At 46.7% G+C, this 19803-nt stretch overlaps 1 protein-coding gene across 1 annotated transcript in view; it reads right to left on the bottom strand.

The window, feature by feature from the left end:
* Positions 1–554: 554 nt before the first annotated feature.
* Positions 555–19803, bottom strand: part of hcn4 (hyperpolarization activated cyclic nucleotide-gated potassium channel 4) — a 64463-nt gene continuing 45214 nt past the window's right edge. The window contains exons 5-8 of the mRNA XM_035417764.1: positions 15732–15878; positions 15099–15339; positions 9780–9944; positions 555–5143 (exon numbers count right to left, since the gene is read on the bottom strand). Coding sequence (XP_035273655.1) covers positions 3627–5143; positions 9780–9944; positions 15099–15339; positions 15732–15878 — 2070 coding nt within the window. The 3' untranslated portion in view covers positions 555–3626. The remainder of the gene's footprint in view (positions 5144–9779; positions 9945–15098; positions 15340–15731; positions 15879–19803) is intronic.

Below are 19803 nucleotides of genomic sequence, written 5' to 3'. Positions count from 1 at the left end.
TAGCTAGAGCGACTTAATAAAGAGGCGCCTGCCAAAACAATCCAAATCGGAGGCTTCGTCGGCGCTAACTCTCAAACCGCGTTGGCTTTCTTTCCTGTTTACTCGAGACTCGCTCGCGAGCTGCATGACAGCTCGAGACTGAATCAACTGATGCATTTTACACTCCCCACTGTGAAATGCTTCAGCTCTGGTTTGTGTCAGCGCACCGCCTTTCTGTCCAAGGTCTAAACTCACAACACCTTTCATTTTTATAAATAGCGCATCCGCAGCCTCCTTCACGGATATCTCATGTCGTAGCTTTCTCTTCTAGACCCGCATCCGCATTCACTTGTGTTCCATGGGAAAGTGGGAATGTGTTCCCCAAGCCCCTCCTGCCAAACTGAATTGAGGCCTGACCTCAAAAAAAAAAACAAGACCAGGTTAAAACCTAGTATATGGCTGGACCTAACACACGTGATCCGGCCGACCGATGGTGTAACTTCATCACTCAGTCACTCAGTCACAGACATTCGGGGTTTGTAGGGCTGGCCCCGCTGCTGCGGTCCAGCCAAAAAAAAAAAAAAAGTTCCACAACTGGTCAAAAAACAGTGATATGACACGGGCAGCTCGCCTTCATTGTCCCAGGAACAAGAATCTCCCCCAACTGAGTATACCCAATTGGGAAATCTGTCTGCCTTCACCCTGTGGCTGTCTGTCAAACCGCATCATTCTTTCAATATATCAGTGTCTCGCTGCATCTATCTCTCACTCTCCATGGCTCCCTCTCAGCCTTCCTCTGAAGCGAATCCTTCAGAAGCCATTTGGCAAACGTCGCTCTCTCCCTCCCTCTGAAATCGCAAACTTATCAACGGTCAAATCAGGCGACTTTTAATTTTTGGACATTTGTTTATTTTTCGCATCAGTGCCGTTTATCTGTCGCCGCGGTTTAATGGGAAGCCCTGACAATCTGCTCAGTCAACTGTCATTCCTTCCTGTCTGTCTGTCGGAAAAGACAGAGTTTTTTATGAAATTCGGGATGCCAATCCGAGCAGGTGCCAGGTGGCAGACAGACACTGACAGGGCATGAATATTTCAGAGGTTTTAGACAGCAACATGCTCCAGTTTAGGACAACTTGTTAAATAACAACTGAATGGGGGGGAAATGAAACAGAAACGATACCCTGGGTAACAGCCCGGCCCACCATCAAGCAGATTGGACCGGATTGGATTTCTTTAGGCCCTGGCTGTGCGTTCAACAGCAAACGTTCCCACGGACTCCCACGGCCTGGGCATCTGTGCTAATTCAATAACTTACATGACTGACCGTTGGACTGTATACATGACTGGTCACAGGCTTGCAGCAATGTACAACACTTCAGGTAGGTTGGTAGTGTTTTAATTAAGCTCAGAAAAACTGCAATTAAAACAACACCGTAAATTTACAGCACACTGCTGTTAATACAATAAGGAAAATCACTGAATTGGAAAGTGCACTGGGAGCCCTGTCTTTTGGAATAAAGGCATAATTTTGTTGTTTCCTCCTTTTTTTTGTCACAGCACCATATTTTCAGGAAAGGACACACCTCGGGACCGCTACCCTTATTGCTACCGAACCTCGAAGGCAAGAGTCCACAGTCCATCGCCTACAGTTCTGTCTTTACTCCTGCTCACTGAAATCTGTACACCAATTATGCACACAGAAGTGACATGTGACTAAAGGACTTTGTCCATCTTCACACAGCTTGGATACGAGGACGCAGGGACTGCCTGGAAGGGCCTGCAGCTGTTTGTTTATGAGTCACTGTGTACGAGTTCCAACTGACCAAACCGGCCAAGCAGATCTTGGCTCTGCAGAGGTCAAAGTTCTGGCTAAAAGCGGGCTTCTGATTCGTTCTGGCTTGTAAGGTTGCTTTTTCAGAATGGCTGGGGGTGAAACTGATGTGGGAAGTTCTGCCAGGCAGGTGAGATTATCCTACGGATGATATACAGTGACATGGGAAGGGAGGGCTCTATGTTCCCTTCGGCTTATTCATTATATTGATTGACGGCTCAATCGGCAAATTGAAGTAATTCATCGTGGATCAGGTAGACCACGGAATTCCCTCGGGCGTCTAAACAGTTATTCCAAAGACACGTTCATCTGTCCCCCCACTTAATTGCCTTTTCGGACTCTTCTCCATATCAGAGCTTTAAGTTCACTTAAGGTATGTCCTTTCACAATGGTGCTGCGCAAACTTTGATTGTGAAAACGGTTCTCGGCCTAATATGAATGTCAATTAAAAATGATAAGTGTATAAATTCATAATCTTTCACTCAAAATTGGTTTTCAATGGGACGGAGAATGTCTTTGTTGATGTCTAATAGCAGCTACATTCAGCAATGCACAAAATGTATTTATGGAGTGTGGCACCTGTCGAGAGTTTGTAAAGTGGTTGGCTACATGTGACCTTTAAACTATGCCAAATATATATTCTTATTGCAGATAAAATGCATTCTGCTTTCTTCATGTTGCAGAAATCACGTATAGCTTTACGTTGTCACCACTGGTATCCTTTACTCTTTAATTTCAACTGGCATATTTTAAGGTGTTGGTGGGTGGGTTATCAGAGTATACAAGGCTACACAAGAACTTTGATGGAAGTCCTACGTTTCGTGAAAAGGCAAATCTCTGCTTGGAGAGTCGGGGAAGGCCTTGGCTTACAAAAGTAAGCCTGTTCTCATGAAGCCGAAGCCCATACACACACACGCACGCACGCACACACACACACACACACACACACACACCAAGATAGCAGGGCTCTATCCTTTTTACCCTTAAAAGCGACTACATGATTTTGGAAGACGGTGTGAATTTGTAAGGATGCTGCCGGACACAGAGCAGCTGACCCGCTACAGGAACGGCTTCTTCTCTTCACCAACAACACGGAGGGACTGCAGGCCCCTCTGAACACATCTGGTATTACTACAATACTGCTGTAAAAAACAAGTAGGACAAGAGCCGGATTTTCTACTCCCAGAGAAATCCTTTTTGGTTTCCTTCTAATCCTCGAGTTGTTTATCCACCCTGGAAGATTTCGCAAAGTCAGTAATATCTATAAATAAAATTTAAATGAAATACATAAATGCAAGGATCAACTATAGGAGATCCAAAATGTGAAAAAAAAACAGATCATAACTCATATTTAATAATGTGATAAATGTCACTGGAGGGAAAAAAATGATGTTTTATATGCAGGTTTTAGTGCATAGGTCCCTGCAAGAAGTACTATTTTTTTTTTCTATGAACTATCTGATGAAGCCCCTGTTGGTTCATTTGGCATAGATAACAATGAATAAAATCAGGGGCCTCACCTGATGGACATCATCTCACACCCTCCTATCACTGGATACAAAATATTCATAAATATCAGGCTACATATATATTTACGGACAAAAAGGAGGAGGACAAAGCAAAAATAAAGAGTGTAAACTAGAGCTCTACGTCACCTGGTTAAGCTTTTTGTTCTCTTTCAAATCACAGTTATAGTGAGAGAATTAAAATAACTAAATTTAAACACAGTGAAGTCTAGGAATAAGGTGGGGGGGGGGGGGCATCACATGAAAGGTTGTTTCTTTCAGTCCAGGGTACAGGAGGGTGTGATCGAACCTCACAAATTGGAGGGAAGCTTGGAGCGAACAGACTCCAGTTCGGACGAGTAGGCCGGAGAGCCTCTACGGGGAGGGAGGGCGGGGGACGCCCCCGGGGAACAAGTCTGAGGTATGGACCCGGAGGACATTTTCCTGGGAAGAGTCACGTGTCCCGGGACCGAGCTGTAGGGCTTGCTCGAGAACGTCGGGGAGGAGAACGGGGAGGGGGAGGAGAACGGGGAGAAGCAGGGGATGGACTCCCGCGAGGCCGAGCGACCGGCGGCCTGGGCCACCTCCTGGGGCAGGGAGGGGTGGGAGGTGGAGATGAGTTTCAGGTCCTGGGAGAAGCAGCAGCCCAGGGGCGACTCGGCCCCGGGCCTGGCCCGGCCGGACGGCGGAGCCGCACACGAGCTCTGCGGCGTCAGCAGGGAGCTGAGGGACCCGCCGGCGCTCGGCGGCTCGCTGTAGCGGAACGTCCTCCCCGCCGCCGGGCTCTGGACGGTGGGGCTGGGGGCCAGCGGGGTGCGGCAGGGGGACGCGCTGCCCGAGCCGTACTGGGCCAGCGAGGCCAGGGCCGACCGCTCCTGGGGGGGCTGGGGGAGGAAGCCCGACTGGAGGCCGGAGAGGCCGTGCTGAAGCAGGGAGGACGGGGAGCCCGCGCCCGCCTGGCTCTTCCCGGAGGACGGGGAGCCCGAGGAGGGCGTGCAGAAGAGGTTCAAGCCGCTGGAAGTCCTGCCCCCGCCCGCAAACTGCTGCAGGGACCCGGCCTGCGGAGGCGCGGGCAGGGGAGGCTGCAGCTGACCCAGCGCGGGGCTGGCCGAGCTGGAGGCCGGGGGACTGCCGGGGGAGCCGGCTCCTCCCGCGGCTCCTCCGGCCGCCTCCTGCTGGAAGAGCCGCGCGAAAGGCGGGGTGCCGCAGGAGAAGGACTGCCGCTCGGGAAACTGCCGGTGGAGCTGGGCGGCGGCGCCGGACGTCGGGGAGTCGGACGCCAGGAGCCGGCCGAAGGGAGGCGTGGAGGCGGCGCTGGGACCCGGCAGCCCGCTGCCGCCGGAGGCCTGCGGGCTCAGAGTCGAGGTCATGTGATGCGCTCGGAAAGAGGCCAGCAGGGGCGTGTCCGTGCCGGGGTGAGGCTTGGAAGGTGTGCCGAAGGGGGAGTCCCCAGCCGAGCTGGGCCCGGTGGAGGCCGGCACCACCGAGTGGAGCCTCTTAAGGCAGCCGGAAGGCTCCTTGAGAGAGCCCAGCATGGACAGCGGGGGGCGGAAGAGGGTGGCGGGGAGGTGGGGGTGGTGGGTCAGGGCTATGGCGACGGATGTGGTGGCGGCTGCGGCTTGGAGGGGGGCCTGGATGAGGGGTGCCCAGATGACGGGCGTGGGCGAGGGGGGGGCGGGGGGCTGGGCGGTCTGGAGCAGGTGGGCGCAGTGGGCCATGTCCCGGTCGTGCTGGACGATCTGCTGGATGATCTCGTTCTCCTGGTAGTTGAAGACTCCGGAGCTGAGGTCGTGCTGGACCTTGTGCTGCAAGATGGAGTTCTTCTTGCCTGAAAGACCACGCAGTTGAGATAACACAAACAAATGGTTACAAACAGATGAGTTCTGGTACAGCAAATAAGTCAGGGGGCTGCTTTCATACGTGAAATCAAAAGCTATGGACATAATCTCCCATGGGAACCATATTGCTCAAAGCTTGCAAATTTAACTCACACCTAGTGCGTAACAGGTGCTACATTAATACACTTTCTAATATGACCAACCAATGCTGTAGTTTTACTATAGAACAGTGAGTTAACATCCAAATTGGACAGGACATTAGTCTAGATTAAATCAAATCTTTTCTAAATAACAGTTTGGTCAGTTAAGCAATTACCAAAATTAGCTTGGCAAACAGACTAACTAAACAAAGAGCAACACTTGCAATTAAGTCAAAGTAAGGGAGTTGGAGTTGATGACATCACACAAGGCCTGGACTCCTCGCTACAGCTGGTGCAGGAATGCAAGCCCCACAATGAGAGTAAGACACAGACCCATTTTATATAGTGCTGGCTAAAATGTACCTGGGAGATCTGGGAGAAGTTCAGAAGAGCATGAGTCAATTGCTGTGAGATGTACTACAGTAGAGATGAGAGAGAAGGGGATCTCCAAACAAACACTTAACAAAAAAAAAGGGTATTCCCAAAAAATGATATGCACTATGAAGTACATAGGGGTACTTCTCAGATGGAGGGAGTGTAGCTGTTGACCTGTCGATACCAGAGGATCAAATACGTGGGAGTGGTGAACCAGTCAAGGGCTCAACCACAGAGACGCAACAGAATAGAATTCCCCACGTCAAAAATGAGCTGGGAGTTTTCATGAACCAAATCGAGACCTCGCAAGCTACTCAGGGATCGTATATACAGTGAGCTCCATAATGCCTGGGACAAAGACACATGTTCTCTTGATTTGGCAATGTACTCCACAGTTTTAGATTTGTAATCAAATAATTCAAACGTGGATAAAGTGCACATTCTCAGCTTTTATTTAAGGGTATTTTTATACACCTTGGTTTCACCTCATAGAAATTACATCACTCTATACATAGCCCCCACATTTCAGGGCACCATAATGTTTGGGACATATTATTGTTATGTAAATGAAGCCATGCATAGTACTTTGTCACATATTCTTTGCATGCAACTGGTTGAAGTCTGTGACCTATAGACATCACCAGGTGTTGATTAATTTCTTCTGGTGATGCTCTGCCAGACCTGTACTGAGTCATCTTCAGCTCCTGCTTATTTTGGGGGCTAGTTGCCCTAAGTTTTCCTTTCAGCATATGAAACACATGTTCAATTGGATTCAGATCGGGTAAATGACTTTGCCAGTAAAATATTTTCCCGTTTTTGGCTATGAGAAACTCCTTTGTTGCTTTAGCAGTATGTTGGGATCACTGCCCAGAGGTAGGATGAAGCACCGTCCAATGAGTTTGGAGGTAACACCCACACCATGTTTCAAAAGTGAGAGGGCGAAGGTGCTTTGTATCTTGCACAGTTCTTTTTGGACTCCATACAATGCTTTTGCCATCACTCTGATACAAGTGAATCTTGGTCTCACCTGTCCACACGTCCTTTTCCTAAAACTCTGCAGGCTCTTTTAGGAACTACTTAGCAAACAGTTACCTATTTTTGGGGCTAACTAGAGATTTGCACCTTGCATTGTAGCCTGTTTATGAAGTCTTCCACAAATAGTAGTCACTGACACATCTACGCCTGCTTCCTTAGGTGCGTTTCTGTCGAAGAAGTGTTTGGGGGTCTTCCTTCATTATGGTGAAAATTCTTCGGTCATAAACTGTAGAGCTCTTCCTTGGCCTACCAGGCCCTTCGAGCTCACCAGTTACTGAGCTCGCCAGTGCTCTCTTTGTTCTTAACGATGTTCCAAACATTTGATTTTAGCAAGCCTAAGGTCTGCCCTATGTCTCTGATTGTTTTTTTTTCTTATTTCTCAGCCTCATACATGGTTTCCATGACTTTCAATAGCACAACTCAGGTCCTTATGTTGACAAATACCAATAACAGACGCCAAAGGCAATCAAAAGCCTAGAATCAAGACTAGATACCGAAAGCTCTCTTATACCTGCACTAAGGAAACAATTGAACACACCTGATCCATCAGAAACACACATGAAGACATTTGCCCCAAACATTATGGTGCCCTGAAATGGGGGTGGGGCTATATATAAAAAGTGCTGCAGTTTTGACATGGTGAAACCAAAATGTATAAAATGAAAAGCTGAGAACTTGTGAATGGTATGCTTACAAATCTAAGATTGTACTGAGTGCTGAGCCAAATCAAGAAAAAAATATGTATTTGTCCCAAACATTATGGAGCCCACTGTAACTCACGGTTTTATCAGCAGTTTTTTTATCCCCTGCTTTATTTTAATCCTCAACCACTGATGGAAACAGAGAGCGGTAAAAACATTACCACATGACGGTAAATAGAATTAGCGAGGCAAAGATCACTGTCACAATCCCAGATATCAGAACAGACAATCACAGAGCGCTTTGGGCAGTCAGACAACCTGCGCTGCCCCCACCAGTTAATTCCGTGAGAGCAGATCGGATTGCTCAGGGGCCATTAAGAATATAATTAATTAGTGGAGCACCGCGCTTTGTGAACGAGTTCATTACAGAGGGGGCTTTTGGAAAGGTGAGCACCGCTTATTTACCAGTTCAAAGTGAGCATGCCCTGTGAAGCCGGGGGGGATGCACTCAGGCAAACGGCAATCCTCGCTGCCAACAGAGAAGGCCGCGATTAAGAGGCGGCCATTTTGGCTCGAAAGTAAACCGGCGGCGTCTTTATTCTGGGCTGCCGAAACACGAGCTACGTCCAAAAATATCCACCCCGCCACTTCGTCGTGACAAAGGCATGCAAATGGATTCCGAGGTCTTGGACCCATCTGACAGCTGGGAAAGGAGGCGGCGAAACTGAACGAGAGCGACCCAACGGCGAGGTGCCGAACCTGTCCGTCAGACGGCCTGAGCGTGCTCACAGAGGAGGGGGGGGGGGGCGTTTCTTCACTGATATTTAGGAGCCATCTTGAGTCATTTCTCATTAACTTTGGTCACGGCTTAGCTGTGAGAGCACGTGGGCGGGTAGGCGCATGGGGGTCCTGCCGTCCCGCAGGTTTCCGAGCAACCTTCCAGGAAGGGACGCGCTTACACCTGCCGCCGCAAGGTGAACCGACTCCTCATCCAAAATGGCGACTTTAATTTAACAATCGGGAAGCGAGGCATAACAAAAAAACCCAACAGGGCCTCCGGCCCTCCAGGACCGTAGATGTTCTCCTCTGGCACATCGAATCACACTCATATGCGACAGCAGCGGGAAGACAGAGTGTTCTCCGGGTGTTTATACACAAGCAGAAAAGTGGAGAGAGTCAACAAGAGCAGGAGGCTGAGCTCCACACAAGCTGTGGCAAGCGCTCCCTCTCTGATACCTACATTTATTTCGCCGCTGTTTACATCTTTTTTGGATTACCCAATATTTATGACTCAATTAAACAGTTTTTTTTGTTTAGACTTTGAATGTGAAAGCCAGTCATTGTACACTGTCTATCTCCACTCTGGCTGTCAGTACCTCTGATGTTGCTATGAATTGAAGGTGAATAATGTGGAAACAACACATGCATTTTAATGCTTGTATTGTATATATTTTTTTTGTGTGTTGCCCACACATTACATATGCATCAGTGAGTCACAGCAGCAGAGAGGCATCTACGCATGAACCTTCCGGTCTTCTCTCGGAATAAATTAGAGCTCCAATGGCTCCTGGGTAAAACCCCAAATCTCCGCCCACTGGCAGAACCCACAGCAGCAGATGTACCGAGGCCAGCGTGGGTGGGGCAGAGGGATCCGTGCTAATGCAGCACATCTGCTTACCGGCCTCACTACGCAGCTGGACACAGTAGCCTTCCGAAATGCAAAACACTCGCCAGCGAGAGCGTGGTGGTATCCCGGTAACGGAGCAGTTTATTTATAGACTTTCTGCTCGAGCACTCAATTTACACTTTTTCTCACAGGTAGAAATATTTCATTGTGTAATCAGTGTGTTCAGATTGCGCTCAGTGTGTGTTCAGTACACGTTCAGTTTATACTCAGTGTGAACTAGGTATTCCGTTCTGTTTCCTGGTCATAAAAGTTTAGTGTCTCTTAACCTTTAATCATCATAACAAGGCGTCTAATACACTTGTCAACAGTCGGCACTGGTGGAAGGTTCATACAGAGAAAAATATCCCATGGTTTAATACTCCCAAAGTGACTTTAGTAGATGTAACATAAAAACAATGCTATGACCAGATAGATCTTTGCTAGGTACTTGAAAACCCACAGAAGATAGAAAAAATTATTATTATTATGTGATGAGAATGTTCTTAACTGAACATTCTAAGGCTGATGTAACGATCTCTACATGAAACTGAAACCAATGGTTCTAGAACACTGATGTAGGACATGGAAAAACATTCCAAAAAAACCTACTCTTCAAAGGGTTTAACCTGACAAAGACCGACCTGGTCACAAGGTTGCTATGTGGTACTGATAATAAATTCCCCTTTTAAGGTCCACAGCATCTGGGATATTTTGACCTCGATTCCCACCGGTAGGCCGACTGCGCGCTCCGACCACTGTGCACTCTCACCTATGCGGTCCAAGCGGTCCAGCGCCACCGTCTCGAACGCCCTCCTCATCATGGGGAACTCCTCCAGGACCTCGTTGAAGTTGTCCACGGAGAGCGAGTACAGGCGGCAGTACGTGTCGGCCCGCACGCTGGCCGTCCTCCGGCCCCGCGTCAGCAAACAGATCTCTGCGACGGGGGACACAGAAGACACGGGGGGGGAATCAGAGCGGGCCGGACGGCACCCGGTCCAAACGGGGGGGAAAGCCAGATTGAATTCGGGAGGTGAGCATCGCCGTGCGACACGCAGGTGATAAATCAGAGAGCAATCCGCCAGGGATAAATCACCCGGCAACGTTCCGTGAAGGCGTCGTGCGAAACCACGGATCCCTGAAGATTTATGCGACGCATTTGCACCCACACAACACGCACACGCAGAGACATGCCACTCAGTCACAAACTTTTCAAACTCAATCAAAGGTTTATTGCCCTGGACACTTTATATTTTAAATATAATTATACTGTACAAAAATCACTCCCATCCCTAAATTGTAGGAATTTAGTTCATTGTAAGTAAAGCTTCCAAAAGTTCTAAGTTCTAAATGTTTAGGTCAATAGCAATTTATTAACAGAGTACAAATAGACTTTTTTACAGCATGTAGGCTAACATATCCGGTTAGGCAAGTCAATTAAAATGCAGTGCCGTTCAGATACCAGCTTAATACCCCTTTCCCAGAACAAAATGTACCAATAAGGTTGCAGGTAACAAAATGATCATGCTTTGTACGCATGTCTTCTCCCTTCTGATAGGCTTTCATAATCTTTGACACCCTCTTTTGTACTTCCACATCTCTGGCAGGTCTATCCCAAATCAACATTCATGCGTCCTGAGGCTGATTAACCAAGTATTCATTGCCATGTTTGTGCGTGTTTGTCTGCCGCCAGGCGGTTTGGGTAGGCCATTAACCACCCGCCTTAGATCATGTCACATTTTCAGCAAGTGTTCACACTCCAGTTCAAGTCAACATCCAGACATACGGAGGCAGATTAAATCAACCAACATTCCTTACAACATATATAAAAAGAAAAAATGGGGTACTAACCCCTTCCTTTGCTATATACAGTACATACAATCACGTGTACAGATGCAGTATATATCTATATATACATATGGATTTTTGGCATGAAAAATCTGTATTTTCTGAAATCCACAGTGGAAGCACTTAATGCAATTCTCCAGCCTTAAAGGTCCGCCAGACCTCTCCCCTCCTGGCAGATCACAGGAATAATGCTTCATCTGTAGCGCCGCGGCGGTGGCTCCACGTTGGCTGCGGCTACAGCTCCACGATAGCGGGCCTATCTGTGCTAGCGTACTGTGCCCCAGGTGCGCCTGGGACACGTGCTAACGGTGCGCTGGGACTGCCGCGCTCCACCGTCCGCCCGACCGCGAGCACCGCTCAGAGGAGGAGAGAGCGATTCTCCCGCGCTCCATTACAGCCGGGGATTGCTTTCATTTGGAGGGACTGCATAAGACTGAACATCCCTTTTATCGATTTTCATTCGAGAATAGAATATGCTTTTCCATTTCAGGTGCCCCGTAAGGACCTCGGAGTACAACGTCCTTTTAATAATTTTCATTCGAAAGTAGTGTTCTTTTTGATCCATTAGAACTAGAGAGTCCATTTTATTTGCACTGATGGAACTGAATTTCTTTTTCTTTTCTTTTTTTTCTGCTCAGTTGGAATAGGAGCGTCCTTCTCTCGCCCTCGTTTATTTGTATTTCTCGTTCTGTGATGGCCGGGCTGTCCGTTTCAATGTAATTTGTCTGCGGAGCTGTAGGCGCCATTAGCGTGACTCGCTACCTCCCCCTACGCCGGAGGGTGCATCTCCGCAGGCCGTCGGCCGGTAATCCCTGCAGGGGACGGCCCTGTTGTGTGGGGGACGAATCCCCGCGCCGTCCAGCTCTCCGGCTGAAGTGAGCGCCGCGGATCTGCGCCGCTGAGCCCCGCTGAGCCCTTATCCGGCCTTATCTCGATGTCTTTAGAGGGGGGATGTGAAGAGAGCTGAACGCAGAGAGAGAGAGAGCCCGACGCCGACCGGCAAAGCGGCAAACTGGGTGCCGGGCGCCGAACGCCGAGAGCTTAGCGCCACGCGGGAGGGGTCGGTTTCTGGCTTATGTTCCGGGTCGATTAAGATCGCCGTCTCAGATGCTGCCTAGTACCCAGGGCGAACCGTGTTCGCCCTTCTCCCCCAAGAACGCAAATAGTGACAGAACCTGCATGTAATTTCCCGCTTCGCCATCCACTTTGCTTCTTTCCGGTCAGATTAGGGACACTAAACACTTTAAATGATTGACCTTGTGAATGAAAAATCCATGATCATATACAGTATACACAATTTATTTTATTTTTTTACAGTTTTCAACTAATTTCCCCATACCTGCTTATAGCTTCAAAAATGTTGAATGCACATGCGTGATTTTGGTATCAAATAAAATAACATTGGAACATACAATACGTGTAATCTCCCATATGCTAATCATTTGTCACAAAATTCTATTGCTGAATTAAAAATAGTATTATCTACTTAACTCTCATCTAAGAAATACTGCATAAGTGCATATGCATTTATAGGATTAGGCGCAATTCATAAGAAAAACATTTGTTGATTAAGAAAGGATTTCATATTTTGGTATATAAAATGTATTGTAACCCTAGCAACTCTAGCTGCAGTTTATTAGCTGAGAAATTTTAACCCAACTGAGCCGTTTTTCCATTTAGAAAACAGGACTGATTTCCACTGCATAGCAAAACAAGCACGGAACCGTACAGACCCATGGCGCAACTCACTTCCGCAGACACATTTTAGCTGGCACCACCTGCGCATGCGCCCTACTAAGCGAAGCACCACCTGCGCATGTGTCTGACTAAACGTCCATGAGTGAGTGAGTGACCACAATTTGCCACGCATAGCCCACGGCGGCAGTCCTGCCTGCGCGCCGTGGAAAATAAGTTGCCTGGTACCTGAGTTTGTTTTAAAGCTTTGCATCCTTTCCTGATGTTGTTATCTGATTTGGAAGAGCATTGTGTGTGGAGATGGGGGGTAGCTGTGGGGGTAGCACTCTTCTGTCAGTGTCTATCTCTGTCCCAGGTGGAGTCCTCCAGCCTTCTCAGTGTACACATGCTAACCTTTTACCCAGCGGCGCAGGTTAGTCTAATTCCTCATGACATTACGTGAGCTGTCAGGAGGAATATGAGAGGTCTGTGTGTGTGTGCGTGTGTGTGTGTGCGCGTGCATGCATTCATGCGTGCATGCATGCATGCGTATGTGTGTCCATGTGTATGTATTCCGGGGGGCTTGTGTCCTAAATTTTTATTTGACTCGAAGCCCACAACATAATTGTATGTTTTCTTGGCTTGTCTGCGTTGACTCCAGTCCAAAAGTTACAAAACGCCACAATTTTACTGTTGTTTGACGTGAGGAGAGAAAAGCAATTTCTCTTCTTTCTGTGGAAGAAGAGGGGAAGCTCTGATGGAATGGGGCTAATGTAAAAAATCTGAGAGCAGTACTTGTTCCTTCTGGGAATTTTGTTTGAAATAACACCTGAGTAAGGGCGGGGGGTGGTCAGAGGCTCTGGAGAGCCAGGTTACACGGAGCCCAGACAGGGTGCAGACAGCTCTCAGTTCAGCTGTGTGGGATCACAGCACCGTGTTGAGCGCGTACTGACCTCGAACAGAGCCGAGGTGTAAGAAAATGACAAAGATTGACGAATCCTTGCCTTTTGATGCTGGTGTGATACAGGCATGTCCGCCAAAGTATGGAAAAAAACAACTATGGTCACACTGCACTTACATTAAATGTGCCACTGCACCAAACTGAACCTCATTACCAATCACAGCATGTGACTTGCTTTTCTCAAGCTACATATTCCCCCCAACATATGAGCAGTTACTGTTAAATGGCAGCACGTGCTCACATTCTCACATGTGCTTCTATGTTGAATAATGAATCCTCTGTGTGTATGGGGAGGGGGGGGGGTATAGATAGGGTATGGAAATATGGGGGACCTCTGGGTGAGAGATACAGGCTATGCTCAATTTGGCTCCGCGTGTGCTTCCTGTGATGCTCACCTGAGATTTCACTTCCTCATTTGCGGGATCGTAGAGAGAGAGCCTGACTGCCTGGCATGAAATCTGTTCAGTTCCCCAAGCATGTGACAGTTATGTAAATTAAATGAACGGCTAAGACATGTTTGACAGAGGACACATGATGCCCCTGCCCCCATCCCCCATGTGGCACCATATCTCTAAAATAACTCTTGGCTACTGAAGGGGTCAAAAACAACAAAACCGCCCTCATTCAAAGAGTTGGGAAGCAACTACGCAACTCCAAAGGCCTAAAAGCACAGTAATCCTGTTCCAAAGTCCAGGCATTCACAGTGGTGTTTTAGGGTGATAACATTAAAATTTGGGTCCAAATCATATTTTAAAAGGCGCAATAAATAATGTCTATTCCCGTCCGCTGGCACTAGCCACGTTTGGGGGTGCGTGGCCCCGTTGCGTGAAATGTTGATTAATGTTGGCATCGTCTGAGATGGATTGCTTGCCATCTTTCCATTATTTCCCACGAGCTCGCCCAATGAGAGGGCAGAAAGGTCGTTCGGAGCAGAGGAGCCGTAATTAAACTCAGACAGTTGGGTCATGTGCTGTTAAATTGCCTCCCTGCAGTTTTTTTTCATCGCTTAAACGGCGCGTTTTAAAAGATAGGGCGTTTATTTATGGAAAAGTTGTGTTTGGGAAACGCACACTATGGCAGCTCTCTCATGTACTTTTGCAGCTTTGCAATGCAACTTTTGCAGCTGGACACAGCTACCGTGGATTTTTATATTCTGAACATGTTAAAGCACGGCATGCAAGGCCTCAAATAAGGTCTCTTTGAACATTGACTAGTCACAGGCTCTACTTTGAACATATACTGGTCACTGGATGGACTGGTATGTCAACTTAAAGAACAAACAAAAATAAATAAAACAAGGAAAGTCATTAACTGAATCTGGTCTACACCCTTTCCACCCACCATGCTAACAATTCATTGTATGGCATAAAGACAGCCTCGGTTCTCAGCAAATGGGCGATTGCACTAGACTTTCCAGTCATTCAAAAATCTGAAGAGAAATATAATTTGTCTTTGCCATTAAATGCAAAATGTAGCTTTAGCCAGACCCTAAAGGAACTAGGGTTTTTTGAAAGCTGTCATTATGAATATTAAAAGATTTTCATGTATGCCTGTGACCTTATTGTTGGGTTTACATGATGAGACTGAAGCTGAAGTTGGTCCCCTTACCCCCGAAGTAGGAGCCGTCGGACAGCTTGGTCTCCTTGTTGCCTTTGGTCAGCACGCTCACCACTCCATGCTGGATGAAGTACATCTTCTTGCCGATGGTGCCCTCTCTGATGATATAGTCACCAGGCTGGAAGACCTCGAACCGCAGCTTCGTCAACATGGAGGTCACAAAATTAGGGTCCGCATTAGCAAACAGGGGCATCGAAGCCACCAGCTTCCGACAGTTGAAGTTGATGATTTCCTGTGGACAGAAAAATGAAGGTTAGTTTACAAGACGCATAGAGTTGTGAGTTCTTGACTACAGATGTCATTACATCAGGAGAATCCTGAAATTTTGTTCTAGCACAGCATGAAAACACCTGATTCATCTAATCAAATGATCAGTCTTAAACAAAGAACTTCATTTTTTTTAAATGGTGGGAGCTTTCCAGTCATGCCCATCCTCCAATCATTTTGGACACATCTGGAACAGATGAAATGAAATTGGAGTGTGGGTAAATCCGCTCAAGTTGCTTGATTATTTTCATAACTAGAAGGCTGTTCTTGGTCATACTACTCTAAGGAGAGAGGACCGCTTCGTCAAGGGGTCAATTGCCGTAGCGATAAGTAAAAATGTGGACGGATGATCCCCACCTCCCTCAGCGGCTCGTTCAGCTCCCCCAGGATGCTCTCCTCGTCGAACATCTTGCCCTGGTAGCGGTGCTCGTAGTAGTCGTGGATCCTCTGCCTCATGTCCGCTGGAAGCTTGTGGAAGGACATGTACTGCTCCACTTGTTTGTACTGCAGGACAGAAAAGGAAACAGGCACGGTACATTTGAGTTCACACTCCGATCGAGTGGGAGAAAAACACATTGCTGTCACTGTAGACTTAAAATTCAGAACACGAGAGAAACGAATCATGCTGAGAAACACATACTATCACCGTTCACTCAATACTGCGATGTTGTGAGAGACAAAGACATGTTACCACAGACTCAGGTCCCTGATCAAATAAGAAAAAACCACACTGTCATCGTAGACTCAACATTCTGAGCACAAAACAAAAACATGCACTTACTGTAACCTTTGGACAACATGAAAGTCTGAGGGTCAGCCATTTTAAACATATTATTCTATTAAATATTTTGGTAACTTACAAATATACTCTTAGATTTTTAAAGTTGCCCATTAAAGCCAGACTACGTAAAGTGGTTCACAGATACACAACAGGCCAGTGATTAAAAGTAGTTACATCACTGACATTTTACTTGCGTGTAAGTAAAAGTACTCCTTTGGAAAATTACATTAAAAATAATTTAAGTTGCTTTTTACAAAATAACCTACTAACCAGTTTGAGGGTTGAAAAGTGTCATGCAGAAGGTTTAAAGTTAGTGAGGGATGGATCTTAATGGACATCTTACTTTACAAATGTGGACTTGAAGTGACAAAAAAACAATCCAGACATAAGCCTGACATTTCCCGCTCAAGGGCAGGAACCCATACATGTAAAGATTACAGAGAGAAGTCATATCAATGACTCGCCTATCAAAAGAAGAGCACTTCCAGCTGGTGGGGGGAGGGGGCGGGAGGCTCCGGGAGAGCAACAGCAACTCCCGGCTTATCAACAGGCCTCCCTGATATTCGAGTCAAGGTACATGTTATTTAGGACTGACACACTTTCACTTGTCAGGAAAGACTGGGGCCTCATTAATCACTGGCTCTAGCACCGGTGTTAAGAGCACTCGGGACTGCACTCTGACAAATGATAGTAGCTTTAACTCATCATTATCATTTAACATGCGTGTCTAATTGCATCTCGGAATCAATCTGAAGCCGAACGTTAAAAAGTCGCCGAGCGTCTGAAAGCCGAGCCCAGGGGAAGTACATACCGACCAAGCGGCTTTCAGGAGGCAGGTTCACAAATGACTGGCGCGTCGTCGAACCCCTCCATTTCCCAAAGTCACACTCTGTAGTGTGTCAGAGAAAAAAACCCCCCAAAAAACTAGGAACTTTTTAACAAGCAAAAAGAGATTTGAAGAGGAAATATGAATTATTTTGGACGCAAAGCATATGTAATTAAAGGGGCCACTACACAAAAAAAAGTAAAGAGAGAGAAAAAGAAGACAAAACGAGACTGAAATGCAGACGAAATGAAAGGCACAAATAAGACTGGGGATTGGTCAGCTCCCGGAGGATCAGCCCCTTTCCAGAGCGACGTAGAGCCCCTTGTTGAGGAAAAGCAGCTCCCCAGATCACAGGGTCTATCTGCTCGGCACGGGTCACTTAGCGCTGCTGCTGACGCATACAGATGTCAGACAGGGGTGCTGGGGGGAGGGGGGGGATCAGGTAATCGAATTATGTTCTAACCCCATCTCAGAGAATAACAACCCTCCCCCCTCGCTCTATCTCTCTCTCTCTCTCTCTTGCCCTCCCATCCAATTTTCTCTCTCTTTTTTCTTGCCAGGACAAGCTTCTGAGGAAGGTGCCATGTGTCTGCGGCAGCAATGCATTGTGGGTCTAATATGCTGTATCCCTCCCCCTCCCCAAACACACTCCTGCTCAGTCTGTCTCCGCTACTTGCCGCACACAGAAGACACCTGTTGCATGCTAATAATCAAGTACCGTCAGCCGCGACCTTTCACCTACTTACCATCCGCGGCTTCTGGCGCGCTACCTGTTTGATCATCAAAGCCGTCCATTTTGAAGTCAGGACTGAGGCGTGCAAACACGCCAAGATGCAGCGAGGACATCAGAGGGGTTTAGCGCTACGCTCTACAAGACGGGGCGGAATGGCGCTCGGAGATACCGGAGATTGAACCCCAATGGACCCATGGGAAAAATTTGAAATATGAAATGTGAAAAAAAAAAAAGAATTCGCTCAAATGCTTCATCTTGACTGAAAAGCTAAGACAACACTGCGCAGGAGTTCACTTAGAAACTGCCCTAGAACATCACTAAAATGATATACATTCATTTCTTCATTGCACATCTAAAATACTGTAGAGGAAAATAATCCTAACAATGGGGGATGCAGTACAAAATTCCAGGGAGCAAAAACTTCAAGCTGCAAAATAAATTAAAACTGAAGAAAGAAAAGAAAATACTGAGGCATTCAGCCCCCAGGCAACTGTGGGAAATGATAAACCCTCACTTTGGGCTATGATTTGGAATCTATTTCTTATCAAGCAGTCCATTTCAAACCTCCCTTTGCATTGATTTATACATTTGGGGAGCTGATAATGAGCCAAAATGACTTCTCGGAGCACGTTCTCTTTTCTCCCTTGTCTGGGTGCGTCTGCATCGCAGGGTTTAGCCATGGTAGCATTTGACGCTTTTACGAAAAAAAAAAGATGGTTTAAAAACAAACATGTTCATTCAAATAAGTCAACGAAGCTTAACGTGTGAATGTATATGCACACAGCCCGTCTGGGACTGCTGTGTTTATTGTAGCGACACTATTCTTGGAGCAACTGACTTGGATTTGCATTATTTCACATCAATTTTTCTGGTGATTGATTTTTGCACCGCGTCTAACCTCTAGCACAGACAATCATTGCTATATTCATCTGTTCCTCCTCGATTTGTGATGTACTTTGAATTTGATTCTGAGCAACTCAGCCTTGAAGGGTGTATCAGTCAAGTGAACAAACAGCTTTTATAATATTGCTCATTCTGTTCTGCGAATTAGCATGAAAGGTACTTCTAAAAGGCATTTCAGTCCTATGTGCAGCCTTGATCCCAGGGTAACTGGTGTCTGAACATGGGTTTGAACATGGGTGAATTCACTCTTTTATGGACACATTGTGTGACCCCCCACCCCCCCCCCCCCCCCCCCCCCCCCCTCATCAAATCAAAACTGTGAGCCTGGCTGTGACAGTTAATGCAACACAACTTCAGAAAGCTTGATATTCTCTCACTCGCTCTCCCTCGCTCACCCACACACACACACACACACACACACACACATACGCACACACAAACACTAGATGATGTAAATTCCTCAGCAAATAACAAATGAATAATTTATTTCCCAACAGAGATGTCAGCCACTTAATTACAATTTCTAAGCATTTACTTTTTCCTCTCTTTCTCTCAGTATTCTCTCCATCCTCATCAAACAAGTCAGAGAGGGGTTACGGTATGTAGTACAGTACTGATTACAGACTGAATCACTGATGTTGTGAACAATGCCAAACAACCACGCACACATTCAGCAGTGCTTTCTGGGCCAGGAATATCACGTGTGTATTCTTATGGAATGAAGAGCAATGCACATATGGTGCAAGCTCATTTTTGGGTTATGTCTATTTTTCTCAGTAGAAAAAAAAAATCACACATCAGTGAATTTAATTTTCTTGGAGGTGGTGAAAAAAACTTAACAAATAAGATCAGAGAGTTCCTAGCCCATGGTGGTGAAGATTACTGTTTTGATTGGTTAATCTGTTAATGGAGTCGGGAACAATTCAATTAATCAACAAATACTATCTATTGACCACTAATTGGGCTCGGAAATATGAAAACCATCAAGAAAAATGAGTTAATATAATCTTATTATCGAACTCATTATTTCTTTAATCTGACTGTAGGTACATCTGTTGCCATCCTGTATCTATATGAAGATCATGTTAGGATGTGGCTTATGACACAGGAAAAGTGTTTCACACACACCTACAAAACAAGCAAAACAAAACAAACCTCTTACCGAGCAAATATAGCTGTTTAAAAT

Source organism: Anguilla anguilla, chromosome 5, assembly GCF_013347855.1.
Source record: "Anguilla anguilla isolate fAngAng1 chromosome 5, fAngAng1.pri, whole genome shotgun sequence".
In the NCBI taxonomy this organism is placed as follows: Eukaryota; Metazoa; Chordata; class Actinopteri; order Anguilliformes; family Anguillidae; genus Anguilla; species Anguilla anguilla.
Note: the sequence above shows the minus strand (reverse complement) of the source record. Positions and strands in the feature narration are given on the sequence as shown.